The sequence below is a fragment of the Delphinapterus leucas genome, chromosome 11 (assembly GCF_059928025.1).
Source record: "Delphinapterus leucas isolate spDelLeu-1000000601 "Yukka" chromosome 11, BTC_Dleu_Yukka2, whole genome shotgun sequence".
NCBI lineage: Eukaryota > Metazoa > Chordata > Mammalia > Artiodactyla > Monodontidae > Delphinapterus > Delphinapterus leucas.
The window spans coordinates 10,010,654-10,036,199 of NC_143139.1; the positions used below are offsets into that span (position 1 = coordinate 10,010,654).

A 25,546-nucleotide genomic window follows, 5' to 3' on the forward strand; every position below is an offset into this window, starting at 1 on the left:
AAGAAAAGAAGAATGAGGCCTCCCGTTAAAACGGTGTCACACGGATTGATTCCTAAGACTAACAATCTTATTTGACGCTTAGATCTGTTGTCATCTGTCAATGAGTAGGGCTTGTGTGTTGGCAGGAAAACATGACTGCTACCCGGAAAGACCTCTGGCCCCGTTTCTCTTTCATTTTAGGATGCTTTCAGCTGATCCCAGCTCAGGCTTTCCCTGGCCTCCACGTCTCCTGACCCTTAGTCAAATGTGGTGGAACTCATAGCAAGCCCCACTCCTACACTGAACCTTGTTCCCTTCATATGCTGGGGATCACGGAGGGTTAGAGAGCTCAAATCTGGCTCATGGTTAGGGTGTTACCCCCAAATGATGTGCTGCTGGAATCCCGGTAGGTACGTGAGAAGTTCCTGAATATCGTACCACTAAAGTAACGAGGCTGCAAGGGAGGAAAACTTGGGCAGATGGAAACACACAGGCGTCGGCTATGGAAAAAGCTAACAGAAATCTGTGAATACAGACTGACTGGCCACTGAGAACGACCCTGTCGTTACTTACTTTAGAATTTCCATTACAAAAGCATTATGGGAGCACATGGAGCAAACATAACACTTTCACATGAGCCAGAAGTAGCGCATTTAATGACACATAAACATAGCCTGTTTTTTTCCAAAAGATGATAGGCCACCTATCAGTGACATATTTTGATGCTATTCTGTTGTTAGTATTTCACAAAATGACCCTGACTGAGGAATATACAAGATGTCCCCTAATGAACGTGTAACCAGGTTACTAGAAACCTTATGGCATTCAGATGATTGTAAGCAAGCAACTCTAACTTTACCCAGCCTTTATTTTAACATTTTTTTCCCTACTATTCAGTGAGGGGAAAAAAAAAAGGTATACTTTTTAATAGGGAAAAAGCCTGTATCATTGTGGGCCATTCAATTAAAATTGAGGTGACTGGTTGCAGTCTGATCATTAGGGTTTAATTTGGTCTGAATTTATTAAGCAGAAAGAGAAAGCACAGCGATTGAATCCATAATAACCAGAGCGATCCCACCTGGCCGGTGGTGCAGGGGAGGGCACACCAGCAGCAGGCTCAGCAGGGCCTCCCGGCCCTCTCCGGGGCTCCTGTCACTACACCTCAGAGAGAAACGTTTCTGGGGTTTAGAGGGGAGATGAAAGAACAGTTCTTAACGACCTATTTTTCCTTGAAGGGTTTTCCCAATGACTTGTGGTAGGGAGAGGGTGTTAATAGATATTGTCCTCACCAAGAAGCCACATTCAACAAAAGTCTGGGGCTCAGGGCAATGCACTGAAGGCCAGGTCCAGGTTCCCTTCAAGGCTTTTTTTTGATCCATGAAACAGCCCTACTTGATTTCTCAAAGAGAAATGTAAGGTAATTAGCCATTTTAATAAAAGACCTTTAAGCACGGCTGACTGGTTGATAGTAAATTGTAAGACTAGCTACCATACTTTCCATATAAAAAATTAGGATACACGGTCTGAAGACAGGACATAAGATCTAAAATTAGCACTGTCCTAGAAAATCTGGAATGCATGACTGTTATCCTTACAAAATTGAAATAATCTTTTCACCTTTATATGTGTAAAACCTACAAAATTCCAAAAATAAACCCAAAGCCCAAAAAAACCCCTACAATTTTTTTAAAAGATTTAAAGTTTAAAAATAAAACAGACGAGCTATTTTCCCAGACAGAAGGAGCTGTTCTAAACTCTTGGGGGATGCCTGTGGCCTAAATACAACAGGAGCTGGGAGCACAGGCACTTTCCCATGGCTCCACACACACTTTGAAACCTGTGAACTTCCTTCTGTTTCTTTCTTCCTCTCACAGCAAAACTCTGCAGGTGAAAAGCAAGATCACCACTACCACCAAAGCGCTGCGAGGCCCTCGTCCATCCTTTCCTCCAGCTGCTTTACATCAACTAGTGTGTCCACCAATTTCTCTGACGCCCCGCCCCCGCCCCCGCCCCACACACTCCTGCCTGGAAGCGCAGGATCCCGCTGCTCAGAAATGGAACGAGGCAGCCTGAGGAGTTCTCCAGTCTAGGTCTCCCCTGCTTGATGGCATGACTTTTCTGACTGGACCTAAAAGTGCTGCAGCTCTGTTTACTTATTCAATACACCAAGAAACTATGCTAGGTACTAGGAGAACAACGAAAAGTAAGGCTCATAAAAGGGTAAATGTATAAATGAGCTGTCTGCCATAGTATAACTAAATTCTATAATAAGTATAATTAGTAGATAGGGAGTTAAGTGACAGAGAAAAATAGGGACCCGATTCTTCTTGGGATGGGGGAAGGAAAGGAAAGCCTTCACAAAGGAGGTGAGGTGTAAGCCGGGGACCTGGAGGATGAAGGTCCCTTCTTCAGGAACACAAGGGGTTTTTTAAAAAGCCCCAAACATTACAAGGGAGGGAGAAAGCATGTGGAATGATTTGGGGGTCTTCCTTCTAGGGCTGCTCTTTTTTGGGCCCTTTTCCCCTTAGAGGTATAGTCTTCTGCAGACCATACCTCCCAGACTATACAGTCTCTAAGTGCCCTACAGTCAAACTGACCTACATTTTCCCCATGGTTATAATGAGAGGTTACATTTTCCACATTCATGGGCTGAAATGTGGTCACACAGTGGATAAGAATATACAGAATGGCTGTGGATTCCTTGCTCACAGAGCATGTTGTTGCTCCTCTTCCCACTTTGTTTTGCTTTAGAGCCATGGCTCTCTAGCTTAGCAACACAAACTCTCCCAGGGAGCTTTGAAAAAAAATACAGATGCCTGGGTCCTACCCTTAGGGATTCTTTTTTTTTTAATTATTTATTTATTTTTGGCTGTGTTGGGTCTATCGTTTCTGTGCCAGGGCTTTCTCTAGTTGCGGTGAGCGGGGGCCACTCTTCATCGCGGTGCGCGGGCCTCTCACTGTCGCGGCCTCTCTTGTTGCGGAGCACAGGCTCCGGACGCGCAGGCTCAGTAGTTGTGGCACATGGGCCTAGTTGCTCCGCGGCATGTGGGATCTTCCCAGACCAGGGCTCGAACCCGTGTCCCCTGCATTGGCAGGCAGATTCTCAACCACTGTGCCACCAGGGAAGCCCCCCTCAGGGATTCTGATTTAATTGCTCTGGAGTGCAGCCTGGGCATCGGGATGTTTCAGAGTTCCCCAGGTGATCCCAACGCGCAGCCCAGACTAACAATCACTGCTTTAGAATGGCTTCCATGTTTCTGTCCTCTCTCATTAACTATGGGGTCCTGGGAAAAGGGCATTATTCTTTGTCTGTGCTCTACAGCTTCCACTGAAGTTCTTTACATTAATAATCGCTTGTTAGCTATTTACTGAATTGACTCCATAAGTACAGAGAACTGAAATACAGGCCTCCTACTCTAGGTGGCTCTGCTAGGAGAATTAAATGCAGAGACAGAAAATCGCCGTGTGTTCTCAGAGAGCCGAAACGCTGGTGACCATGGAGACAGGGGAAAACATGGCTCCAGAGCAGAGCAGAGCAGGGCAGGTGAAACTGAAGTCACCCAGGTCAACTCTCACTTAAGGGACAGTCAAGGTAGTTTAGGTGACCGCAGACAGCCTCCTGCACCCCCCTCCCAGAAAACATGGTCTGCCATATTATAACTAAATTCTAGGGTCCCAAAGTAAAAGTTCAGAAAGGTCTCCCCTGCTCCATTAATTTGGAAATAAATACATCTTCAAGGGGGTGTTTCTGAAATACAAGGGCTGCGGAATTCATAATTATGTCTGGGTCATCCATATTCAGTAATTATAGCAGCAACAAGAAAGACTTCTTCACCTCTTTCCTGCTCAACCTGTTTGTTCCCAACCAACTCGGAGACTGCCACATGACACACTCCATTGGGTTGATATTGAGGGCCCCTATTTTAAAATATATCTCTATCTATATATTATCTAAGAGAGGAATTATTCATCTATTGGGATCTAAGAGATGGGTTTTAATATATAGGTGGGGAAAATGGTGGATGGGTTGACATGGTGTAGAGCTAGGGACTGGGGGACCTCTGAAATAATGGGACCCTGGAGAGTCCCATCACTACAGAGGTCTGGGTCTATATATAAAATGATATGTCTATCATTTTATACTGTAATTTTTATTTTGAAGGTTGTCTCCCCTGTTGCATTATGAGTTCCTTAAGGACAGTGACTGTGTCCTTATATCCCTGGGGCATACAGATATTAATAAAGGTTTACTGAATAAAAAAATGGATAGAGGTGTTAAGAAAAATTATCCAATACTTGAAAATAAGGCACAGAGAGCATAGCGTAAGTGTTTTTTTTTTGGCTGCACCCTGTCCAGGGATCGAACGCAAGCCCCTGCATTGGAAGCGTGGAGTCTTAACCACTGGACCGCCAGGGAGGTCCCCATAGCATAACATTTTAATGTCATGCTATGACATTGTTAAATGGGCTTCCCCAAGGATTATTTAATTCTCTGGAAGAATGTATCTGTGCTTGATTTTGCTATTACTATATGACTAGCGCCCAGACATTACACGCTAACATGCAAATTTCTGTCTAGTAGATAAAATAACCCCAAAGGTTATAGACTTATTGCCCTGTACGACAGTAACCAGCTCTGTGCCTCCTAGCAATCTTATGCTCACATTATTTAAGGAAACAAACAACAGCAATGACAAAAAAAAAAAAACCCTATAAATATCCATTTATTCAAATGCTCTTGGAAGCAACCTGATTATCTGATCAGTTCCTTCAGTAATAAGTTAATAAATCTTTGATACGGTGTTCATTCTATATTTGAATGAGTCATGATGAATGATAGTCATTTTAACTTCTTTTTGAAAATCGTGACAGTCATGATTTTAACTTTTTGAAAATCGTATTTTGATGGATGGCTGAATGTATGAACGATTAGAAACTAATGAAAGGACCACAACAGAGGGGCACAGATGAGAAACTGTGTTTACTTCACAGTTTGCCGGCGGCTATTCCTGGATAAGCACATCCTTGCTGGTTAGGTTTCTTCTAGACTCAAAAAAACCCTAACAACAGATTTGTTTTTCCCTCCTGAAATTATAAAGATCCACAGATGTTCTCATAATATAGGAAGACCATTTTTTTCTGACATTTGTTTAAAAATTTAATGGCAAATTAGAATTTTATAATGTTGAATATTTATATGGTTTGGTTGGGAAAAAAAAATGAACGGAAACATTTTCTGTAGAAGGGAAAGTATCTGCTGCACCTAAGCAGATACATTGGCTGTTTACTAATGAGATTAATTACAACGATGACAGTATTTATAACATTACTACTACAGTTAGTATTTATTTTGTGCTTACTATGTGTCTGGTACTTCATATGCGTAGCCCTTCGAGGTAGGTAACATGATTAGTCCTGTTTTACAATTGAGAAAAACTGAAGTTTTCCCCAAGGTCATACTGTTGGAAAGCCACAATGGGCTGGATGTGAATTCAGACAGTCAAACTGGCTGTACATGGACTTCTCAATCAAACACAGGAATATAAAGTTATTCCCCCACAGCCTCTTGCTACCCACAGATACATCTGTTCAATATGCTAGCTGAGAAATATGTGACACAGTGAACATTTGGGGGAAAAAAAATCACTCCCACTATATACTGCACAGAGGCTTAGCATCAAAAGTGCAGTAGAAATGCTGGTCTAGAAATACAGCCTTTCTTCAGAATAAAGAATGTGAGAATATTGGAAATTCATTATCACAGATGATCAACTTGTTGCCTTTTAAATGCAGAATGAAAGCAGAACTCCAGACTTCAGTTTGATTAAAATGCAGAAAAAGTTGGATCAACAGTATTTCCCTGAGTAGGAAATTCTCTTTTAAATTTTAATTGTTGTAATTTAGGAAATATAATGGTGGTAGATATTTTCCTTAAATCTTTCACTGTTATATAGGCCTGATTTACCTATATATGAAATAAGAATGGAACAGAGGCGGACTGGGACCGGCTTGCATGGGGCTCCTCAGAGACAGCTGTGCACATTCCTTCCCAACTCCAAGTTCAGTGACATCATGTTGGTATCATGAATCAGCCATGGTAGGAATAGTCACACCATGAAACTGACAAACATCACAAATAGGTTTTTCCCCTGAAGAGCCAGTTGTTAAACGTTGACCAGCCCACCGCTTCCAGTAGGGCAGAGTTTACGGGGCAACCTATCCCGAAGTCCTGAACTTACACACATCCCTGAATTTACAAATGGCTAAGGAGGTCCCATACGCTCTTCAGAAGCTTCCTGAGTTCCTATCTTGCTTTTGGCTCTGAGCTATGGCTCTGGTGCGGACACTGAGCTATGTGCTTTACAGAACTACGTTAAGGCCCAGGTAGCCAGCAGCATGACTGTGGTGGGGAAGAGGAAAACCAGAGAGACAGAGACGTGTTCTCGTAATGTGCCACTCAGATAGGGTTGCCAGATAAAATACAGAATGCCCAGTTAAATGTGAATTTCAGATAAATAACACATAATTTTTTAGCATAAGTATGTCTCATGTAATATCTCCTACAATATTTAAATGGTGTCCTGTATTTTTATTAGCTAAATCTGACAAACCTACACACCTAGAACATAATCTTCTGCTGAAAAACATTTATTTTTCATCTCACAATACAGGAATATTGCGAAGTGGTTATGTGTGCATGCTTTAAAGCAGACAGCTGAAGTGTGCGTCCTTCCTCTGTCACTCACTAACTAGTTGTGTGATCCAAAACAAGTTATCTAACCCTCTTGATTCCAGTGTTCTCATCTGTAAAATGGGGACAATTAGTCCCTATCTCATTTGATTATTATGAGGATTAAATGAGATAACAGATGCACAGGAGTTAAATGAGTTATTACAAGTCAATCTGCCTGGTATGAGAAAAACATTCAATCAGTGTTAACCTACTGTAGTTCTAAAACACACCTAGCTTGGTGTCTGGCACATAGCGAGTGCTGAAAAAATTAGCACTCTTACTACTGTCAGCCCATAAAAGTCTTCTAAGCCATATGACAAGCAAATTTTAGTAACCACATCACATACTATAGCGATAATACTAACATTAGTCACATAATTTAGCACTGTTAAGGATGAATGGCTTTTGTGAAGGGGCCTGGGGACCTAATCATCATTCACAACATTGTTTTTAAGGGGAAAGTCATTGGGGTCCAAATAAATAAACATAACCTTTCTCCAAGTTGGGGATGATTTTGTAGTGACATGTTAGCCAGATAAAACCTTTTTCTATAACCTAAACCAAAAGATGTAAATATAACTGGATTGACTATGTCTTTCTCAAAAGCATATAGAGTCTATCCTGCTTAAATTATTTCCTTTATATAATTTTGAATAATTGCAAAAGAACCTCATACTTTCAATGAAAACCAAGTTTCTTCTCCACCATCTGAGACCACTAGCATCACGACTTATAAGCCTGGAATTTTCCCTAATGCCCTTTTCCCTTTCCTCCTGTTATACAAGATATATAAATATTCCTCCGTAATATTTCCAGGTCTATGCCTTTCAGTTTGTTTCCAAACTGGGATCAAGCAGTTTCCTGAGACCAGACTTGGCACATTTTCTTTTTGTTTGAATATTGGTTATGCTTTCAAGGAGAACATGATTTTTTGAACAGAGAAGGATTTTCAGAACAGCCTCTTCTAACATCACAAAATAACCCACAACGACATTTCTGGGTGAGAAATTTCCAGATATCTAGATTTAAGGAACTATTCCTCTTCTATCACCTTTACCTTTCTTTGTTCTTTACACGAATTCTAAAATATTAGAAATAAACAAAGTCAGCATCCTTGGCGTGATTTCCAGAAACGAGGAAGGCTTCTATCACCATCAGAGCATCATTCTTTTAAAGTCAAAGTCTGATTTTAGTATATGTGCTGCCGAAGTGAGCACCAAAGTTCCATTTAAAATGTAACTACTACTTAAAGAGTAAATTTTTTTACATATTATCAGTAGAGCAGTGACCTCTGAGACTCCGTCTCTCTCTGAGATCTATGATCTCAGAAAGGAGCCCGAGCTTCACCCCATGTGGAGGTTTATGTTGACCACAAGCTGCAATCCTCCCCAAATTCTCTGCAAACCAAGTTGCAGGAGAAAATGTTAGGTCATACTGGCTCCTCTTTGGGGGAATATATAAAGGACACTATCCGGTATTTCCCACCCTAGCTGCCACTTAGTAGGGTTCTGTGTGGAATGGTTTAATGACACGGAACTTCCCTCCCTACTGTTCTCACAAAGTCGGTGGTCAGATAAAATGGGAAAAGGAAAAAGAAACACCAAGCAACTTCACCGTAAGAAATGACTAATGTGTTAGGATGGTATATGCAAAGTGGTCCTCAATCACACAAAGTATCCAAATCTTTTTCACTTAGTGTGAGTCAGGATTGTGCTAAATGCTGGAGATACAGAAGTTAACTAGACAGACAAGGTCTCTGCTTTTACGGAGCTTTCCTCTAGTGGGAGAAACAATATTACACAGCTAAATAAGAAAAACAACACAATTAATAAAGAAATGGTTAGTGCTATGGAGAAAAATATAGCAGAATGGGGAACCAAAATGGATGGCAGATGGTTGGTTGGTTACCCAATGGCCATTCCCAACTCCTTCCTTGCCTTCCTCTCTCCAGAGGCTGAAAAGGAAAGATAATCACTTTGGGCCCCCAAAGATGCCCATGCCCCAATCCTGGAACCTGTGAATATGTTACATTATATAGTAAAAGGGACTCGGCATATACAATTAAGGTTATGGAACTTAAAATAGGAAGATTATCCTGGTTTATCCAGGGGGACCCAAACTAATGAGCCCTTACAAAGAGAACTTTCTCGGCTAGTAACAGAGAGATGCGGCAGAAGCCAGAGAGAGATTCCAAGCGTGAGAAGGAATCAACGTGCTGTTCTGGCTCTGAGATGCCGGGGCCCACATGCAAGAACCAGGGAGAGGCCTCTGGGAGTTACTGGTGGCCCCCAACTGAGAGCCATCAAAGAAACGTGACCTTGGTCCTAAATCACGAGGCACTGGATTCTGCCAACCACCGAAATGAGCTTGGAAGGGGAATCGTCCCTGGAGCCTCTAAAAAGGAGCATGGTCCTGCCAACACCTTGAAGCCTTGTGAGACTCTAAGCAGAGAAACTGGCCAAGCCCACGCAGACTCCTGACCCGCAGAACTGTGATGTAATAAATGGCCATTATTGTAAGCCACTAAGTTTGTGTTAATTTGTGACAGCAGCAATAGAAACTAATTCAATATAGCATTTGTTATATAACTGAGTGTGAAAACTGAAACTCATACCAGCCATTCTATCACTTTCCACTACCCCACCATCATCTAGAATATTAGAAACCCCCAAAAGCTTAAAGAATGTAGCACTTTCTACTTCACCTTAAATGTTAGACTGGAGACTAAGAAACCTAAGTTATAATTATGATTATAAGCACTGAACAGCAAGTCAAGAGGCCCAGGTCTTATTTTTACATCGGTGTAAGGACCTTAAGTAAATTAATCTCCTTGAATCTCTATTTCCATATCTACAACATGAATGAGTTGGTCTAGATGATTTCTAGGATCATTTTTGCTCTATGAACTACAACTGATAGGTAGACATTGTGACGAGCAACACACTTTCATTTAACTTATAATCCACCACTTTCACCTGGCGGAGAGTGCATCCTGAAAGTGCATTGTGATGGGAGGACAGGGAAGCTGTTTAGGGCTGCTGGGGCCCAGTTCTTGAGCCTCTGCTGTCCAAGATTGGTAGTCTGGGTCTCCAAAGGAGAGATGAATTGTACAGAGGGGCCAGCCAAGCCCTCCTCACTAATTATCCTGGATGTGCCAATAATCTCTTACTGAAGATTCCTTGCAAGAAGCGGTCTGGTCTAAGAAGACCTGCCACCTGTGTTTGCTTCCCATCCCATGTAACACCAAACTTCTCAGCAGGAAGAAACACTTGCTAGAACCCCTGACTGTCCTCAACCAACTTTCCACACCTCTCCTCCTCGTAAGGGATCTTCCAAATTTTGAAGAAAACAATTTGGCCCCAGAATTTGCACCTCGCCAAATTCAATTTAATTTATTACAACAAACAGTTTTTGAATAGTTGCCGTGTGCTCATTGAGTCCAAGTTTGGGAGGGAAATGTTCAGTTTTATGTCCAATCTCTGATTTCAGTATCAACATCTTTAGTTGTATGACTGAAATAGGAAAGGGCGGGGAGGCAAAGAGCAGACTCATTACACTCAAAGCAAAGAGCTGTACAGTAGATATGATTTATAGCTATTTGAAAAGAAGGTGAAGGATTTGTTAAGAACCGAGTGTAAGCACCAAACAGGAAGTTACTAAGAACTTCCATTTTTCAGAAGCATTTACATTCTGTCTCACGTCAAGTTCACATCAACACTCTGGGGAAATTTTGATCTGCACCACTGTCTTCAATCAGGGTTTTCCAAGAAAGCAACCTTCAAATTCATGGAGCAGAAGTTAGATTTGAATTTGCAGTACCATGTATTTTTCATGGACAAATTATGCAACTATATATGTGGTCAGATGTGACTGAAAATATGGCTGAACATGTATCTGCATATGTTTCACATGGTTAATATATTTTTTAGTGCCATATATTTTTAGACATTTTATAAGTTAAAATGCTACTGCTATCACTTCTCAGTGCTTCTTATTTTAATCCTCTCTGTATATCAGCAATGATTGACCAAAATCACCAACACCAGCAATTTTCAACCTCTTCTTCGGAGGCAGATGTGACAAATGTGTCCATACATGTGATACACTCTTACGGACACATCCAGAATTACGTGTAACACCAGGAGCTCAGCCTACAATCTTCAACCTAGAAGTCATGTTGAAAAGAAAATAATTATGTAGATACCCTTACATTTATTCTAATTAGTTTTTTAAAAAATGAATCACCAGCAAACTTTGGTATTTTATCAGCTAGAAATTATTTGCAACAGACATTTTTTGTTTGGGACATATTTTGACACTTTGGTTGATAAGCACTGCCCTGCTATACCATAAGTGTACACCTGAAATCTGAATTCTTGAAGGCTAAGGGTGCCTGACACATAGAACCAGGAAAAGGTAATAAGAGAAAGAAACATGGCTATTCTCCACACTGGGCAACGGTGGGATATGACAAACCTGTTACAAAAGTCTAGCATTTCCCTGGAAATAATTAATTTCCTGCCTATGCTCTTTAAAGCCACTGACATCCCAGGGAGTCTTCATAGCCTGCCTCCAAATTCAAAGGTGTATTCCCTTCTTCAGATGTAGAAGAAAATAACTCTGAACACATTTAAAATGTGAAGAGGCTACGTTATCTCAACCATAATGCATGGTTGACAGCACGGGCTCTTAGACTAGTGGTTCAGAAGTCATTTTGCCTCCCAGGGGACATTTGGCAATATCAGGAGACATTCTTGGTTGTCACAACTCGGGGAGGAAAGTGTTGGCGTCTGGTAGGTAGAGGTCAGGGATGCTGCTACACATTCCACAATGAAGAGGACAGCTTCCCCCCGACCCCCAACAGAGAATTATCTGATCCAAGAGGCCAACAGTGCGGAGATTGAGAAACCCTGCTCTCAAGCCAACCTGCCTGGGTTTCAAATCACCTGTTACCTATATAAGTTACTAAACATCTATGTGCTTATTGAGTGTCTTCACCAGTAAAATTAGGATAAAAACAGTGTCCACCTTCTTGATTTGTTGTGAGAATAAAATAAACGACACAGACAGGAGCTAAGAACAATGTCTGGAAAAAAGCTAGTGTTTAACAAATGTTTACTTTCATTACCATTAGATGCATCGAAAAAGACTGAGAAGAAAAACACCAAAATTTTAAAATAAGTTGTTTCTAGGTGGCCAGACCATGACTGATTTTTATTTTCATTACATTTTTATATTTCTTTATATTTTCCAAATTTTCTAGAACTGTATTTGTATTACCCTAATATCCAAAAACACTTTTTTTAAAAGAATGTAGAGGAAAGAACTTTATTTTGTGACATAGTGGAAAGAGCACAGAATCAGAAAGATCTGGATTCAGATCCTGGCTTTATTTGTTGTATGTGACTTTGGGCAGATTAGTTACTCTGAGCTTCAGTTTCCTGATCAGAAACTGGGGCTAATAATGCATATCAGAGAGCTTCCATCAGGATTAAACATGACAGACATCCAGTGTCTTGGAAATATGCTGAATGACAGGCTCCAAGAGATGGGTGCTTTCAAAGTTTGGCCCAGGAAAAGTGACTCTATAAACAGGGAAATATAGTCATGATGGTAACTCCCCTCTTGCTTTTTAAACTGTCCTCTTGGAGAAGCCACCTCCCATCTCAACCCACTGTTCACCTGGGTTCAGAGGAGAAATTGCATCCACACTTTGGTCCTTCTCTCTATTCTTTCCACCTCCCCACATATACATCCTAGGAAAGGACCTGATAATTCAGCAGGCAGGGCTTATTAGCAGCGGGAAGTTACTAAGAGTGAAAAGCAGGACCCAGGCATCACTTCCACATGCCCACTGAGGGACAAGTCCATTGTCCTTCTTCTTGTTTCTTCTTTCATCCCTAGCCTCCAAGCTGAAAGCACTCTTGGCAAGGCCTCTCCTCCAGAGGAACCGCTCCACTTTCTCTCTATTCTACTTCTCCTGTTCAGCTGGTAGAGAGGACTGCCCCCTTTCAGTTTTGAGAAGGATGAGTAGGAAGCCCAGAGAGGCTTCCAGATCTAAGCCTCTTGTGTGCACTAGCCTGGCTCATCTGAGAAGGCCGGCAAGCGTGCGGTGGGCAGGCAGCACTGGCCTGGCTGTACCTTGCTTCCAGCAGGGCTGTTTCTTTTCCACCCCTCATTCACTCCAGGTCACACTAAAGACCAGGAGGATGAGTAGACAGGATTCAAGGACCCAAACCGTCACCACAAACCCCACTCTTAATGCTCTTTAATGACTTAATCAGATGGAAAAAGAATAGAATAGGTTATATGTGTGTATATTATCAGGAGGGGTGACTATTTTAAGCCAGGTTAGACTGCTAACTTAAATTCAAATCCTAAGCAACCTTTCAAGATGCCTGAGACAATCTTTCGTACTCAGGTCCTAATTGCCACGGCGTGGAAAAGGCAGTCTGGCTCAACCCACTCTGGCTCTGAAGATCCCATGGTTCTCCAGGGAGGAGTCTTGCAGTCCTACCGGGTGGGCTCTTGGTGAAGTGTTCTAGCGAGGGGAGGCACAGCTGATTAGGGCAGGATTGCCTGGGGCAGGAACCGACCTTCTCACCACATTCACTCTCAACCCAAGGTGAACTATTTCAACACGGGGAGACGGTGCCAGGCAAAACGTCAGAGGAAAATGAGACTATTTGGGATGCCCCCATCTACATGTAAATAAAAATATCAGGAGAACTTCATTCTAAATATAAATAAAATGTCAGGGGGATTGGTAATAACCAGGAAATAATTTATGGATCCTTCTGGAACTCTAGTCTGCTATTGCTCCAGGGTCTGTCTGACTAGCATATGTACATTTCAGACATAATATTGACTGTTGCCAAGTTCTCTCCTACTACACTTTTACCTCCTCACTATCCTCCCCATAAAAGCATGCAAAACAAAATAGGCATGGGCCCCCAGAATGCTGTCAGTCTTGAGTCTTCCCATTCTTCATTCGCAAGGGTACACTGAGACACTGTAGATATCATAAACGCGCTGGGTGCTAAGTGCTAGAAAGCCAGAGATGGAAGGAGATGGTCCCTTCTGTCTAGAAGCTGACTTCGGATGACTATAGTAGCTAGCGTTAAGTGTACTTGTTCCAGGGAAATGCTGATTTCAGCAGGGATCAAATCTAAGAACTAAAGTTCAATAAAGTTTAAGGTGTCAAGGGGACTCCTTCCTCTCAAAGTATTCTCTTCAGTTGAAACCGTGAAGGAAACACTTTATATAGTGAGGAATTTCACAAATTTTGGATTCCTACCCCCTTTTCTTCCTCTTTGTATCTCTGATACAAAGTAACTTCTCTAAGTTTTCCCACAGCATATAAGAATGAGATCAGTCATCTTTTCTTGTCAAGGGCCAAAAGGGAAACTACACAGACCAAAGGGAGGTAACCAAAAGGAGGTAACCCTTATATTTCAGATATTTCCAGAAGTTAAAAAAAATTCCTCTTTTCCCCTTAAAAACCTAAATTAATTTGCAAAAAGAGAAATCTATTCCCTATTTTAAAGTATGATAATATTATTTTAAAGCAATAAATCTACTCAGTTTGATAACATAGTTTGTGTTTATAATTTCAGAAGTTTTTAATCTATTTATTTTATTTTGAAAACCAGGTAAGTACTGTTAATATGCTTAGGCTGGTCTTATTACTAGGTCCTGAGGATGGAAGAATGTTTCTAGGTTTGATTAAAAAAAAAAAAGAACCATGATGTAATTTTAGATTTCTTTTTTCCTTTAGACATCATTTGGTCACCATTGCAATACAGTGTTTTACCACCAGATATCTATACAGCACAAGGGGAAGAGAAGAACAGGTAATTACTTACTGGGTTATTTGGGGGTACAGAATGTGACTACTGGGATAATTCAAGATTACTATAGATTTCACTGGGGGTCTGTTTTAGCCAGGAAAGCTGATTCAATGTTCTAGTAGCATCAGCTGAACAAAATTTGTAGCCAAATCAACTGTTGACATCATTTGAAATAATAGGAGCAGGGAAGCAGCATAGTTAAGTGGTTAAGATCATGGATTCTAGGGTCAAGTTTCTTGGGTCCAAACCCTGTTTCTCCTATTTGCTAGCTGTGTGACCTTGGGAAAATTCCCTAACTTCTCTGTGCCTTAGTTTCTTCGTCTCCAAAATGTGGGTACTAATAATAACTCCCCCAGAGGGTTATATAAGGATTAAATAACTGACTGTGCTTAGAATGATGCTTTACACATAACAAGAACTTTACAAGTATTCGTTAAATAAAGACAAAATAAAATGTAAATCTGCTAGCTCGTCTCTTTGTGCTGGATAGAAATAGTCAAAGATATCAAGATTTGAGTGCATGGCAGATTCTTTTAGCCTGTAACTTCGGAAGATTCCTTTGAGAACTTCCTGGAAGCCTTCTTGGTAGCTATTCTGAAAGATATGGAATTTGGTGACAGTCTACTGTCCCTAAGAGAGCTGGAAACAATCACAAGCACTCCTGGTATTAGGAACATCAGAAGGAAGACGATCACACAGCACAAAGAAACAGCACGCCAGCCCACTCAGGCTCCCTAAGCCACTGCCAATAACCTCGGGGAACATTGGCACAGAATAAGCAGCTGAAAAAGGATGAAACAGGATTTTATTGCAGTGACAATGAAATCTGGCTGGTGTCAGTAATATTATCTTTTTCCCTCTTTCCAGGATTCAATGAAAAAAATGCTTTTCAGCAATGAGTGCTTTGTTTTATTAATTATCACTATATACAATTCCCATCTCGTTTTTCTTCAACAGGCAGTGACTGTGGTGAATTGTTCATTTTACAGAACTACCTAGGCATCTTTTCTGGACCTGTGACAAATCTAAAGCCCCGAACCAGCGTCTAAGCCAGGACAAAATCTCGAAATTGTCTGGAAAACAGAAGGTATTATGTCCTCTGAGCCAAATTTCAGCCACAAAACCGCGGGATCTCTAGCACATACCTTCATCCGGACTTTATTTCAGAAACGGTCTCCTTGGGTCTTCTTGGTCAGGAACAGCCCTTGCAGAGGAGTTTGGAGAATGCCATAAACCACCAGGGAAGCTTGGGAACACATCCATATCTGTCCTCTGCCTTCCCCTTGGCTCAGAGCCTGCTTCCTGGTAGGAAGACAAGATGACGCTGTGCAGGGTTGACTGTTAAACCATCTTCCCGCCCCCAGCCCCACTCTCTTGGGGCCCCTCCCTTCTCCTTTCCAGGGCTCTGGGATGTGTCACATGGGAAATGGATCATGTGGCTCCAGGGGAGAATGTGGCCGGCTTCTCTCTCCCTTCCCCCACTTTTCCTTTCAGGAGCATAGCAGCAGAAATCTCCGACCTGATTGGCTCGGACCAAAAATCTCCACATGAAAAGGGGAAGATTCAACCATCCAAACCTCCAGGCTTCTCCGCTTTCTTTTTTGTTTTATTTTTCATCTGAACATTTTTCCTGGGCATTCAGAATTGCTTGGAAGGGAAGGAAAGAATGCTTTCTCCCCAGGCCGTCTCTTCCTTTCTTATCGTCAGTACCCTAACATGGCAAGGTGTTCCCTAACCTCCCTCCAGAGCCCCCTTGGCACATCTGAGACAAACAAGTGTTCAGCACCACGGACAGCATTACACCCCCCTTCAGAGCTCCTTAAAGCCATTTGTCTATTTCACTCTCGGGTAAATAAAAATATTTTAAAAATATTTCCCCTGAGGTCTTGTGTCTAAATATACATCAGGCTATATATATGTAAGGCTCCAACCTCCCCTACTATCAACTTACTGTAACCTTATAAACACAAATATAATTTTTACATATCATTAAACCTAAAAAGACTATCCCATGTCTACCTCCCCGGCCCCATCCCACCACCCATCCCCACCCTTTAAACATGCTCCATGGTTTTTGGGGGGAGGGGAAATTCTCATTACACAGTTTACCATATGCCCATATATCTACGCTCACAGGCACAATGACAGGCAAACGTAAGATTTCTTGAGTGTGCACGTCCAGATGTCTTTAGTCCCATCCCTAGGCCTCAGGCAGGGCCCAGTTCTCCAACTCAGAGAGGGAGCCCGGCAGGAACAGTTTTGTGCAGGGTCTTTCCTGCTTCACTGACGTCCCGGTTGCCATGGTAACTGTTGAAGGGGATGATTTCGTTCAGAACCAGTCACCATGGGACCCTGCTGACTAAAGAAAGGAAGAGGGAACAGGACTGAATTGCAGAGGAGGACTTTCAATTAGCATTTGCACAGCCAAATTTACCTAATGGGCCCTTTCTTTACTGAATTGTTGTTGACCCTAAATCTTGAAAGGCTTCTAGGAATTAGTATGGACACTGCAATGGTAACTCCCCCCATCCTCCACTGCTTCTTTCCTTAAAAATCTATTTAGGTGCCACTAAATGAAAATGCCACCTTCACAGAACGACTGTGGCATATGCCACCACAGAGCACAGGGAAGAACACAGGAAACGTATTTCTTCTCAGGCTGAGGCTTCTGGCTTTCATGAGGCCATTTATCTAAGTCTCACAGTCTTAATTTTAGGGAGATACTTTAGAACCACACCTGAACCAGGAACAATTTGTGAATGCTTTACAATTTTATAGCAGAAAAGATAAATATGGTTTAACGTGCCTTGCTGGATTATTTTGAATAAAAATAAATTTGAATAATAAGGTCAATCCCTTGGATAGCATTTGGGCTATCCCAAGTCAGGAACTTAAGCTAGCTATGCACTTGTCTCATTAGGCATGCATATAGCTGATGGTTTCTAACTCGGAATCCTAAGCATGGCAATTCTGAATATTTATTTTGAGGGACAGAAATGCTGACTTTCAATGTGCAATAATGCAAACTCTATAAGAAAAGAGGTAGCATACAGGAGCTGGAGTATAATTTCAGGAAATTGAAGCGCCTTCCTGGTCCAACATCCACAGCTTAAGACATGTTTACATCTTTTATTTTAGGATAAGAATCAAGTTAATTCTAGTTTTTCTATGTAAGACTCACAGAGAAATTCAACTCTGTTAATTCTAATATTTGCCACTTTCAGAAAATTCATTTATCAGGAAAGCTGGATATGTGTTTGAAGAAAGTTTTAGAGAGCCAGCCAGATAGTTACTTAAGATATCACCTCTCTTTTTTTAGTGAATGATAACAGCAACAACAAAACCGGCTAATATTTATCATGCACCAGGTATTCAGTACATGATGTCATTTAATCCTATCAAACCATGAAACAGGTACTATTATTAACATTCCTGTTTTACAGACGAGGAAACTTACAGAAGATAAGCAACGTGCCCAAAACCACACCACTAGTTAGCGTGGGAGCTAGGATTGAGGAGTATTTAATATGACTCCAGAGCAGGCATATTATATGATAAGAATCTGTATCATGGATAATGGACTCAATCAAAATAACTTGTCAATTTAATGTGACTGATGTGATTCATTACTATGGGCCTCTGACAGAAGAAATCAAAAAGATTTCTTTGGGCTTCCCTGGTGGCGCAGTGGTTGAGAGTCTGCCTGCCGCTGCAGGGGACACGGGTTCGTGCCCCGGTCCGGGAAGATCCCACATGCCGCGGAGCGGCTGGGCCCGTGAGCCATGGCCGCTGAGCCTGCGCGTCCGGAGCCTGTGCTCCGCAACGGGAGAGGCCACAACTGTGAGAGGCCCGCGTACCGCAAAAAAAACAAAAACACAAAAAGATTTCTTTAAATCATTTGAGATGCAAAAAAAAAAAAGACCAAATTATTCATTCTTTTTAGGATGATTGCACGTGTACATCACAGCTTAGTGATAAAATAATAAAAACGATTTTATAAGGAATCATAATCTGAAATATTATTAAGGATGGCTATAAAACATGTTATGTAATGTACTAATTCTGTTAAAAATATTAAATTTATAATCACCAAACTTATTCCCAGCCATTGGGAAGAAAATAGACAGCTGTCTTCTATTCAAACCCATAAGAATCCCATAATACTGTGTAGCTAGGGTAATATTTTGAAAATAATTTATGTGATTCTTTTCCCCTCTGCCTGCCTGGGGAATCGATTTGCCTTGGGGATAGGGAATGTGGCACTGTTCAGAAATTATAAAAGTAATGGAAAGAAAGAAGGAAATAATATTCAGCTTCTGAAATTCAAAATAGGAGTGTACAGCAAGACAATAGGCTTGAAATCCAAGCTACCGTTTTGAAAGCCATTCTCAAAATTCCTTTATTTGTCATCAACCAAATATAGAAGACTTTGCTCAGACTGTTTGGTACCATACAGCAGGCCTTCACACTGGGGCAGGCAAAAACTTTCCAAGGGGTTCCAGAGCCTGCAGGCAGTTCTATCGGAATTTCTAGATTCTCAACTTCCACAAGCTGACTTTCCTGAGAACTGGTGCAGTCAAGGTGCCATGCTCGTTCTTGGTTCCCATCTAGTAGTTTTTCTTCCCTTTTACCATAGATTGGTGAACCTCTCACCCACCTCTACCTCAAATCCTACAATGGTGAACTGCCTGGATTTTAAAAAGCCCTGGGAAACAAGCAAAGAAACAACTGGAAATATTGAGGATGCTACTGAGATATCAGTGAACTCAATAATTGAGTTAACGCATCCTTTTAAGAAACAAGAGCTTTCCAATTGCTTTAAACAAAACTGAAAGCAAACCACTATCCAGTTGTCCACTGAGAGAGTCATTACAACAGTTCTCTTAAAAGAAAGCTCTTTTTACAAAAGAATGACAGCTAATAAAGGCAGAATATAATAGAACACCATTTCTACAGGCCGCAGTGAAATAACTGATTCAGGCAAGGACCACAGCAGGTATTCAAACTATGAGATGAAAAGTTGTTGGGAACAGGTTGTTTGTACGTTATTTACAAACTGCAAAGGGAAATGTGTACTTTTTCAAGGGTGAGACTGGCAGGGGCTCACCATCTTAACCAAGTGACCAAATTTAGCATCACTAACCTAACAGTGGGACAACCTGAAATTAGTGCCTAACATAAAGCAAGGTGACCTACCCAACATTACTAATGAAATATTCTTTCTAAAAGCATTTAACCTGAATCTAATCAAACCTCTAGACAGAGTGCCCAGTTTGGGGGGAAAAAAAAAAAAGGCAGGGGTTGGAGAAACAGATTAAAGACATCATGAGAAAATAATTGACCAAAATGAGAAAACAAAATATTCTACAAGAGAACTAGTCTGGACTTATCAGAAAGTCAATGTTGTGAAATAATAAGGGTGAGCTATTATTAAAGAGACTAAAGAAAACCAATTGCAAAGCATGTAATTTGATGAGATGCTGACTGGGGAGGGAGGGAGAGTTGGTATAAAAAAGCTCTAAAATATTTTGTGGAAATTAGGGAAATTTGTCTTGTGAACTGGATATTAGATGGTGTCATGGAATTATTATTTCTATTAGGTGTGAGAAACGAATTGTGGTTAATAAGTGGATTTCCTTATTCTTAGGAGATGCTGAAGTATTAAGGATAAAGGGTCGAGACGAATGCAAGTTACCCACAAATGGTTCAACAACAACAAAAAATATGTACGCACATAATCAGAAAGGGAAAGTAAATACGGCAAAACGTTAACTGGCGAAATCTGGGTGAAGAGTGTATGGGTGTTTACTGTACTTACTTTCAATTTGTTGTCTGAATGAAAATAAAAAAGTAATAAATTCTGCTCTGTGGTGAACAAGGACATGCCACATGGAAAGTAAGAGTCTCTCCCTCGGGCTTCCCTGGTGGCGCAGTGGTTGAGAGTCCGCCTGCCGATGCAGGGGACACGGGTTCGTGCCCCGGTCCGGGAAGATCCCACATGCCGCGGAGAGGCTGGGTCCGTGAGCCATGGCCGCTGAGCCTGCGCGTCCGGAGCCTGTGCTCCGCAACGGGAGAGGCCACAACAGTGAGAGGTTGGCGTACCGCAAAAACAAAACAAAACAAAAAAGAGTCTCTCCCTCTAGGTCTCAGGTTCAGAGAGAAATAGAAGAGAATAAAGCAGCCAGTCACTGGGCCTGACCTCTTTCTAGACCAAAGGCGGATATGAGTGCATTCATTTTCTCTTGTAGTTGTTTCAAATTACCACAAACAGTAGCTTAAAACAACACAAATCTATTATCTTACAGTTCTATAGGTCAGAAATCTAACATGGGTCTTACTGGGCTAAGATTATGGTGACAGCAGGGCTGTGTTCTTTTCTGAAGGCTACACAGGGAGAATCTGTTTCCTTGCCACCCACATTCCTTGGCTCGTAGCCCCCTAACTCCTAAGTTCAAAACCAACAACCTTGTATCTCTCTAACCATTATTCCACAGTCACATCTCCCTTTGTCTGACCTCAGACTGGAAAGTCACTTGATTGGGCCCACCCAGATAATCCAGGATAATCTCCCCTCTCAAGGCCCTTAACTTAGTCACATCTACAAAGTCCCATTTGCCCTGTAAGGTAACACAGTCACAGGTTCCAGGTGTTAGGGTGAATATCTTCAGGGGTCCTTACTCTGCGTACCACAGTAAGTTACCTCCATGCTGAGAAGGGCGTCCAGGGCAAGAGCTCTCTGCCTTTGCTCCCCTCTGGGGACCACTGCCTAGGCCCCTCATACCTCATCCTCTGTACTCTGCATGGCCGTTCGGCCAATGGCAAGTTTCTCACAGTGTACGTAGGCATACAGAGCAGTCAACTGTCCCAAGTGTTTCCGGTTCCCTTGAAGCATGGATGTTCAACTAACAGCCAGGGGGCCTGCCGTGGTCAGGTGAGGTGACTCCACAGCCGGGGCCAAGGGGAAAAGAGTCCCCAAGGGGAGGAGGCCGATTCTCCCTGTGGAGATTTGCCTGAAGCCAAAAATGGGCCATGAATTTCACCAGCTGCAGGCTTCAGCATCGCAGGCCAGCAGGTTCCCCAGCGCTCAGGCCAGCGAGGGGCATCATGCCGGAACCCTGCCAGTGCACACTCTAGGTCCAGAATGAAGTCGGGGATACACCCCTCTCAGCAATTCCACAAGGATGTGTATGTTACCCCTCCCCACCCTCCATTCAAATGGATGTTATCTTCAGAGAGGATGACAGGACCTCCTTGGGAGGCATTATGAAAGAGAAAACATTTTTACCCAAAGGAGACTTATACTATTTAAAGAAACCACTTAAGAAATGAAATTGAACTATACCTGAGACTGAATTGGACACTTTGCCTGGTTTTTCTTCTCTCTAACCTAACAGTTGTGATGGTTTTAAAATATGTCCACAAATTTTTGATATGCCTCCCTTCAAATGGTGACATCTAATACTACTTCCCTTGAACATGGGCCAGACTCATAACCTGCTTCCAGTGAAGACAATGTGGCAGGAGTGATTCTCTGTAATGTCCGAGGCGAGATTATCACAAGGACAGTTTCTGCCTGGCTCTCTGCCTCTTGGATTGCTCAGCCCCCGTGTCGTAGGGACACTAAAGCTGTCTTGTGAAGAGGTCCACGCAGGGAAAACTGAGGCCTCTCACCAACCAGCACCAACGAGCAACAGGGCAGTGAGCCACCTGGCAACAGATCCTCCGGCCCTATCAAGCGACTGCAGTCCAGACATCTTGACCTCTACTTTGTGAGGCCCCAGGCCAGAACTGCCCAGCTAAGCTGCTCCCAAATTCCTGACCCACAGAAATTAGGAGATAATGTTTATTATTAAATTCTTAAGTTTGGGGGGATTTTGTTATGCAGGTAACTTATAGATAACTTATACACAGGTGAAAACTACAGAAAACAATGACGAGAACTACCTTTTCTTGGCACATTCGAGCTGCAGTGAGTTACATGCGTCCATGCTGCGTATGTGTGTTCCTCTTGTGGAAAGCATGTGGTTTTATTAGGCCAAGAACAGGAGGAGGGGGAGAGCGCAACTAGCCACATTAGAGTGCTGTCTAAGGGGAGAAAAGAAAGCCACTGAGGTGGAGGTGGGTTTATTATAAGGACTCAGAAGAGCGCAGGGGACTCAAGAACAGGAAGTGGCAGTTAGACCACAGATGGGACTGAAGGAAGGGACAGAAAGCTGTCAGAGCCAAGAGACACTGACTCCATGTCTTTCTCTCAGGCTACGGGACCGATTGTCCCCTAGTTTCTCTCTCTTAATTAGCTGCATTCACCTGCTTCTCTTTTGCAATCAGCGGGTTCTGATTACTGGTCCCCAAATGGTGACCTCGGCTCTGAAAGTTACATGACCTTACAAGTTCAAGGCTCCTATTTAAATGGCCCAGTCTCAATTCAAAATAGAACCACCGTATGATCTAGCAATCTAACCTCTGGGTATATGCCTAAAGGAAATAAAATCACTGTCTTGAAGAGATATCTGCATTCCCATGTTCATCGAAGCATCATTCACAATAGCCAAGATATGGAAACAATCTAAGTGTCTGTCGACAGATGAACGAATAAAGACAGTGTGATATACAAATACACTTCACACGCATGCACACACATAATGGAGTATTATTCAGCCTTAAAAAAGAAGGAAATCCTGCCATTTGTGACAGGGTGGATGAACCTGGAGGACATTATATTAAGTGAAATAAGCCAGACACAGAGAGACAGATACTGCATGGTCTCACTTATATGTGGAATCTAAAAAAGTTGAATTCACAGTAACAGTGAGTAGAATGGTGGTTACCAGGGCTGGGGGATTGCGGGAAATGGGGAGATACTGGTGAAAGGGTACAAACCTTCAATGATAAGATAAATGCGTTTTGGAGACCTAATATACATGCAGCATGGTGACTATAGTTAATAATAGTTGTATACTCAAAATTTACTGAGAGATTTCAAGTGTTCTCACCACACATACAAAAATGGCAACTATGTGAGATGGGGTGTTAGCTTGATTGTGGTCATTTCACAACGTGTATGTATATCAAAACATCATATGCTTTCAATATACACAATTTTTATTTGTCAATCATATTTCAGTAAAGCTGGGGAGAAAACATATGACCCAGGCTCTCAATGTTCTGATCTAAATTCTTAGGAGGCAGAGTCTGTTTGACTCAGCTTAAGTCGGATACAGAGCGGATCCAACCAGCTGCAGGCACTGGGAGGGAGCAGAGTTCCTGGGCTCCCCCTCAACACTCTCTAACAAATTTGGCAAGTTTTATAAAGGGGAAGGACAAGGAGAGGGAGGAAGGGACCGACGGAGGAAATGACTGGCATCTTAGTATGTGTGTGTGTGTTTTTAAAATTCCATGACCTCTCCACTGGTGAGCCTGCCAAGGCACAACACCTCTGGCCTCCATGTCACCTCCGTTTGAATCACCCACCTGAATACGCATACCCTTCACACCGCCTGGGTTTTCCCACATGGACACCATGCTGTGTCACGCATGGTTAGACCTGAGGCAGTTTCCTCTGCTGTGTCCACCTGGGGAACACCTATTCCCATCTCAAACCCTGCTGCCTTTCATCTTCTCTGAGGTTCTAGGTCCCTCTTAGCCCCACCCCCTGCAAAATAAGTTACTCACACCTTCTTTCTTACTATAGTACTTCTTTAATTTTCACATATATTACTTCTTTTATTGTATACATTATACTGCATTGTGTTCATAGATTCCTATAGGGAGCAATGTCATTTAATTCATCTTTAGACCTCTAGGATCTCAAAAACAAAGTAGGTTCTCAACAACAGTGTTCCAGCACACTGAACAAGCATGATTTCAGGGACTAACTTAAAGCAACTTAATTTTTATTTCCCACTGTCCCAGTGAAAACACTCTAGTGCCTGGTACTCCCATCCCTGAATGAAAACCTGAGCTGCCCCATTCCTTTTTATGGTCACTTTTAGGTAAGAAAAGTTAGTAATTAAAATTTCCAGTCCAGTATCATAGTCGAAATTTGCCCCCTGACGTACAGGAAAGGCTTCCCCCTTCCCACCAGTTTGCAGCCGCTGTACCCGGGAAAGCTGACGTTCAGGCAAAGAGTGGAGCCACGTCCCTCTCTCCCTGCTTTGCCTGTCTACCGGCACTCCAACAACTCCACTCAAGTATCCTCTGCAGAAGCCTTTCCCAGTCTTCCTCGTGACTCCTTTATGACCCTGACATGGGTGAGAGTTTAAGAGCAGTCGAATCAGTTCTCAGCCTCCTGCATCTTGCAGAGTCCTACAGAGCAGTCTGTCTCTGGTATTTGTCACAGGGTCTCGGGAAGCACTCCTGTTCTGACATACTTTTATAACCGTTTAACTAAACCGTCAGCACTTGGGATTTTTCTACTTCGAACTTTCAATAGGTCTCCCTCCTCACCCCAAGTCTCCTATCCTTCTACCCCATTCCACTCCTCACTTCTGCATCCACCCACTTCCATAACCTCTAGTTATTGACCCCTGCAGAGTCTCTGAATCCTGTCTTCTTACCTAGGCAACAATGTCTGGCCATTTCACCAACGCTCTTGCTAGGGATTAAACTCATGTGCTTCTCAAGAAAAGGGACCCAGTGAAAGACAGATTACCCCCTCCCCTTTTGGCAGAAGATACTCCTGGCCATTACTGCTACGTTTGGGTCTTGGCATCAGTGACTGAAGTAGTATGGTGGTTTCAACTTCTAAATTACTTGTATCTCTAGAAACCAGAGTCGTCCTAAAGGAAAGTACCTTGTCTCTTAGAACCTCACATTCTTGACCCAGACACGCCGTCCCTCCTATTCTAACTGATTCTCTACTCACTGAAAGTCTGCAAAACAGACTTGATCCTCACCTTTCTCACCTGTTAGTACTGACAGGACCACTTGTGTAGTCAGAGCAGCCACATCAACCCTATGAGGCTCCGGGAAGAGGTTTCCTCAT

The 25,546-nt window shown here is 42.3% G+C and overlaps 2 protein-coding genes across 5 annotated transcripts in view; one reads left to right on the forward strand and one right to left on the reverse strand.

Annotated features, from left to right (window-relative positions):
* The window catches only part of CREBL2 (cAMP responsive element binding protein like 2), a 59,246-nt gene extending 42,812 nt beyond the window's left edge, over window positions 1–16,434 (forward strand). The window contains exons 4-5 of one of the 2 annotated variants that reach the window (XM_022577628.3): window positions 14,490–14,565; window positions 15,520–16,434. In XM_022577628.3, the coding sequence (XP_022433336.1) occupies window positions 14,490–14,565; window positions 15,520–15,526 (83 nt within the window). In that variant the 3' untranslated portion in view covers window positions 15,527–16,434. The remainder of the gene's footprint in view (window positions 1–14,489; window positions 14,566–15,519) is intronic. The other variant, XM_022577627.3, reaches the window with a different exon arrangement.
* GPR19 (G protein-coupled receptor 19) overlaps window positions 1–25,546 on the reverse strand; it is a 31,267-nt gene that overhangs the window by 1,421 nt on the left and 4,300 nt on the right. Inside the window, exon 3 of one of the 3 annotated variants that reach the window (XR_016394871.1) lies at window positions 1–15,864. The exons of 1 other annotated variant lie outside the window; for it this stretch is intronic. The gene's annotated coding sequence lies outside the window, so the exon portion shown is untranslated. The remainder of the gene's footprint in view (window positions 15,865–25,546) is intronic. One more of the 3 variants, XM_022577623.3, reaches the window with a different exon arrangement.